This window comes from Sinocyclocheilus rhinocerous, unplaced genomic scaffold, assembly GCF_001515625.1.
Source record: "Sinocyclocheilus rhinocerous isolate Xijiao unplaced genomic scaffold, SAMN03320098_v1.1 scaffold579, whole genome shotgun sequence".
NCBI lineage: Eukaryota > Metazoa > Chordata > Actinopteri > Cypriniformes > Cyprinidae > Sinocyclocheilus > Sinocyclocheilus rhinocerous.
The window spans coordinates 251,143-256,582 of record NW_015666542.1 but is presented as its reverse complement, the minus strand read 5'-3'; the positions used below and the strand labels follow the sequence as shown (position 1 = coordinate 256,582).

Genomic DNA, 5,440 nt, shown 5'->3' with positions numbered 1-5,440 from the left:
TTATTATTAACCAAAGTTCCAAAATTAACGTCAAAAGTTGTGTGGCTTAAGACATGGCAATTCATTGTCATATGATTTTAAAATCAAAGTACTTTTGGACCACTTTTATGATGCTCTTTTGACATTTTGGGGCTTGACAGTCCCAGTCGCCATTGACTTTCATTATTTCAAGTTATTAAAATTTATATTTTTGGGTGAACTATATATTCAATGCATCCCAGTTTATTGCATATACTTTTTGAGCATGCAGTTTCTCAAGTCAAGGTTGGCCAAACTGTGCAGCACTCTGGAACCATATTCTTTCCACTTCCTCTTTACCCAGCTCCCAAAGACGACAGAGATGGCGCACCCCTGTCCTGGCGGTGATCATCAAGTACTCCTCATTCTCTGGCTGCTGGATCACTGCGTGTCGGGCCAGAACCAGGGACTGGCAGAACCGACAGAGAACCAGCAAATAGAGCGAGTCTCTTTCTGCCTCATTGAGAGGAAAAACGCTTTCCCACCCCGCCACCACTGGCCCTCCGACGTCTACCGGATTGGGATTCTCAATCATCATGTACATGATGGTGATGGCCAGCTCAAAGACGAAATACCCACAGCTCATGTCTCCAAAATCAAGGATCCCAGAGATCTTGTACTTTGTAGGTCCATCGGGATTCACCAAGAGATTGTGGTCATTAAAGTCTCCATGGTTAATGCCTGCAATGCAATAAAAATGTTTAAAAAAGAACACGCTGACACAGAAGTGTTGACACCGAAATGAAAATAACATCTTACACTTGCGAAACAATGGTAGTTTTGGCACGACTTGGATCTGGTACTGCTCCAGAACGGCTTTAACAACCTTTTGTACAGGATCCCCATCCATCACATGAATATACTGGTTTAAGAGAGGAACGCTGGCGAGATTCCATATAAAATCTTCTCTCTGAAGGACGTTGATGTTTGGATGCTCCATCTTTATGAGAAAAAGCAACATAACCAAACAAATGCCTAAATACAAGCAATAATATGGGAAACATTTGGGGGGAAAAAAATGTTTAAGGCCTATTCACAGCAAGAACTATAACTGTAACTAGGGCTGGGTGATATTTGGCGTCTGCGATAATATCGTAATTGTTGACTATATCAAAGAAACATCTTGACAGCCCAAAAGCATTTACAGCGTAATAAAGCCTAGTAGAATGCAGTTAGATTGCTCTTATAATTCAAGTAAAGTAATGAAAGAAAAATGTATCACTGTGTGTGTTTTTGTTTTTGTATTATATATTTTAGTAATATCAAACAAACATCAGCGCAATTTTCCTAAATATTAGCGTGTGAGGGCGATCGCAAATGTGATATTAATTTTATACAACAGTTCAACAAATAATAAGTTAATATTAAGTGTTTTACATTTTAGACACATTATTGTCTGTTTGGCCAACGAAAATTGTTCCAAACAAAGCCGGAGCAAGTTTTTTGTTCCTGAATGAATCTGTTTTTGAACAAATCATTTGAGTCAATGATTCAGTGGTCCATTCATAAATCACTTGCTTTGTTTCTAAATAAATCAGCCTTTTTAAACGAATCGTCTGAATGAATGATTCAATGAATCACTCATTCAGACGGGGACTTGCTGCCACCTACTGGCAATTTTAGAGTCATGTTTATTTATCCATGACAGGCCTAAACCAGCCAAGGTACCAGCACAAAAACACACTCAGCAAAATATTGTTTATTTATCATTATTGGAAAAATTCCAATAAATGTTGGGATATAATTTTTCGTCAATACTGCACACCCTTAACTATAACCAAAGTTTTAAAAATCGTCCACATAGTAACTATAAAGACGTGTAAAAACAATAGTTAGAATCCTTTTCACAACTACTTTTTTCAGCAGATGCACACACAAAAAAAAAGCACTGACAGTCAATCAAAATACATCTGGCTTTAAAGCGCATGCTGCAAGAACATTCAATTATTAGTACACAACAACAACAACAACATGTATTTCTAAGATAATTCACACTGATTGAACTTGGCTGTTTCTATGATCTACTTTGGCCTACAATGATTTTGGGAAAAACAGCCCAGACATTACTGTCCATTGCTATGGACATTAATATAGTTATTATCGTCATAGTTTTTATTCTTGGTGTGTTTTAGAAAATAATTATATCGCGATACATATTGATATTGAATTATTGTCCAGCCCTAGGTTTAAGTTTTCCTTAATAAATGGAATCAGAGATTTTACTTGCAGTAAAACTGTATCCAATGTGGCGGCCATTTTCCCAACATCATACAAGATCTGAGGACTGCAGGTAATTTTGGCTACGGTAGTGCCAGGAAGGTAGGTAAGTAAATGCACTAAATATGTCTGCAGGCCAAAACCACAATCTGTGATAGCACACACACACACACACAAAAAATGTTAATTAGCATTTGAGTTACAATATAAATCCATTCAGTGTTCTCCATACACCCTTCTGAGAAATCTGTCATTGTTTACTCACCTTTAACAGGCATTTCAAACCACTAACCATCACGTCTTGCTGCATTTTAGGATTTAATATTTAATGAAATTAATAACTGACAGTTTTTCATACCAAATTCTTCCAGGCTCATGAGTTTGCCAGTCAGAGTGGGCAAAGCGGTCTGGGCAGGAAGGCCTCTTTGGTGTAAGAAGTTCATGGCGTGAGTCTGCAGCTCAATAAGCGTGATGTTGTGACTGTCTGCAGAGTTCATAACCTTCAGCACATATTCTCCACCCTCACTGGGGGCCACGTAAAAGTTCTGATCATCATAACTGGGCAACGGGCGAATGACGGACACGGTCCAGCCATAGAGTCGCTTGATAATCTCAGTAACCTGGGAATGGCTGAGATTTGGCTTTGATGCTTTTGTTGACATGGCTGAGGATGGAAAACAGTGGTTATTGGTGTAGTTTTCCTTAATAAATGGAATCAGAGATTTTACTTGCAGTAAAACTGTATCCAATGTGGCGGCCATTTTCCCAACATCATACAAGATCTGAGGACTGCAGGTAATTTTGGCTACGGTAGTGCCAGGCAGGTAGGTAAGTAAACGCACTAAATATTTCTGCGGGCCAAAACCACAATCTGTAATAGCACAAAAAAGAAAAAAAAATCAATAAATGTGTTAATTAGTATGAGTTACAATATAAATCCATGTATACACCCTTCTGAGATCTGTCATTGTTTACTCACCTTTAACAGGCATTTCAAACCACTAACCATCACGTCTTGCTGCATTTTAGGATTTAATATTTAATGAAATTAATAACTGACAGTTTTTCATACCAAATTCTTCCAGGCTCATGAGTTTGCCAGTCAGAGTGGGCAAAGCGGTCTGGGCAGGAAGGCCTCTGGTGTAAGAAGTTCATGGCGTGAGTCTGCAGCTCAATAAGCGTGATGTTGTGACTGTCTGCAGAGTTCATAACCTTCAGCACATATTCTCCACCCTCACTGGGGGCCACGTAAAAGTTCTGATCATCATAACTGGGCAACGGGCGAATGACGGACACGGTCCAGCCATAGAGTCGCTTGATAATCTCAGTAACCTGGGAATGGCAGAGATTTGGCTTTGATGCTTTTGTTGACATGGCTGAGGATGGAAAACAGTGGTTATCGGTGTATCAATTCATAACAGAAGCAATACATTGATCAGAAATCACTATATGGTGCAAGCTTTTTTTACTAAAAGAGGTAAAATGAATAGTGCACCCATTGGAAAACAAAATACAGATAAGGATATTTACAACATTATGTAAATGTCAGAATTGTTATTTCTAGGTGAACTATTCCTTTAACAAATGTTGTTTGCACTACAAATAATATCAAAAAATAAACAATGAGCTAAGATGAATCAACAAGTTTTAAAACTATTACAAATAAACAATGCGACGTCGTCGGGTTTAACAAACTGTCGTGTAAATTATCAAATTACACTTTAAGCATTAATATTCTCATGCATGAAATTCATGGAAAGTCTCGCTTCATGTGCACACTTGGTTTTTGGAGTCGAGCGGCGATTGCATGCAAAGAGATTTATAATAACAAATTATAAACCGGATAACGGATTGGGAATAAAGCTCAAAATACAATAGTACCTTGCTGAGTATTGTTGCTGGACTGCTCAGTGTAATGGGGATTCGAAGCTGCGGTCGCCGACGTGTGGAACGTCATTACGTCACAAAACAGAAGTACGCTGGTGATTCAGTTAGCTCATTAACATGTGACTCGTTTGCGCTAATCGGTTCGTTTGAATGATTCAGTTCAAACAACCGTTTAAAAACGATTCGGTGGTTCGTTATGTCATTTTATACCATTTTATGTCATTTATGCTCTAAACTTTAATAAAGACTCACAATACTATTGTAATTTATAGTAAATGCTATAGTGTTTTTGAACTATACTATAGTAAAGTGCATTATACTGTATATATTATAGTGTTTACAACACTTTGTTAATGAATGCTACAGCATACTGTAGCATTAGTGAACTGATAAACTGTAATGATTACTGTAGTATACTTTATATTTTTCTACAGTAAACTGTAGTGTATTGTAGTATAATATACCATATAGTTGTAGAAAACGCAGTACAGTATTGGGTGAAGTAATTTGTTTATATTACTATAGTTGTTATGTTACCACAGCAACTATAGAATTACCACAACAAATTAATTCAAGTACTTTACTATAGTATGGTTCAAAAACTCTATAGTATTTACTATAAATCACTATAGTATTTTTTCATGTGGGTTTATTAGGCTATAATTGTTGTTAATTATGGTTTTAAGTTAGGTTGTATTTAAGTGTGTATTATTATTATTCCATGTGTTCAGTTTGCAGCCATGATTCCCCTCATAAATGTCATTTAAAGCTCTAACGTTTTCTTAACACCAGCTGTGATTTGTACTGACTCCTTGTAATACGACACGGTTATTTAAACAACATATAAAGACGCAGCGTATATTTCCATCATCCATATAACCAAACTTGTGTTTTTGTTTTCGGTCTTGGATTTTGAAATTCTCCTGTACAAGCAAGTCGTTTTATTTGAAATGTCATTTTGTAATCTCTTAAACTTATAAATAGCCTGCTACGTTACATTTTACATCTCTGAAAGATGCTTTCTGTGACCAGTTTTTGGTGTAGTTACAGAATCTACCAGCAGGGGCTAACATTGTCATGCTAACCAGCCAAACCTTGATCTCTTGGGTGCCATGAGCAACCACAACCAATGGGCCTTTACGACAATTAATCATGGTTTTATTACGGTAAAAGTTTTTTTTTTTTTTGGCTTATTGATTACCATTTGTATAACCACAGTTTTACTACAAATACCACGGTTAAACTATGGTTAGTGTAGCAAAACCATGGTTAATTTGTGGTTACCATGGTAGCCATGGTTTGTTGGTTTTATTTGTAG

The 5,440-nt window shown here is 36.9% G+C and overlaps 1 protein-coding gene across 1 annotated transcript; it reads right to left on the bottom strand.

Moving 5' to 3' along the window:
* Nucleotides 1-259: 259 nt before the first annotated feature.
* hykk.2 (hydroxylysine kinase, tandem duplicate 2) lies at nt 260-2,900 on the bottom strand. The gene is made up of 4 exons (XM_016544051.1): nt 2,594-2,900; nt 2,242-2,384; nt 778-958; nt 260-699 (listed from the first exon to the last, which is right to left on the bottom strand). Exons 1-4 carry the CDS (start codon nt 2,895-2,897, stop codon nt 260-262), a joined length of 1,068 nt encoding a protein of 355 aa, XP_016399537.1. The 5' UTR covers nt 2,898-2,900.
* Between the last annotated feature and the right edge of the window lie 2,540 nt (nt 2,901-5,440).

Bases quoted from the DNA above. Each gene is read 5' to 3' on its own strand.
- hykk.2 (XM_016544051.1), bottom strand. From the start codon at position 2,897: ATGTCAACAAAAGCATCAAAGCCAAATCTCAGCCATTCCCAGGTTACT. The intron at 2,385-2,593 runs GTATGAAAAACT...GTGCTATCACAG, and splicing joins CATGAGCCTGGAAGAATTTG to ATTGTGGTTTTGGCCTGCAG. The intron at 700-777 runs GTAAGATGTTAT...ATTGCATTGCAG, and splicing joins ACTACCATTGTTTCGCAAGT to GCATTAACCATGGAGACTTT.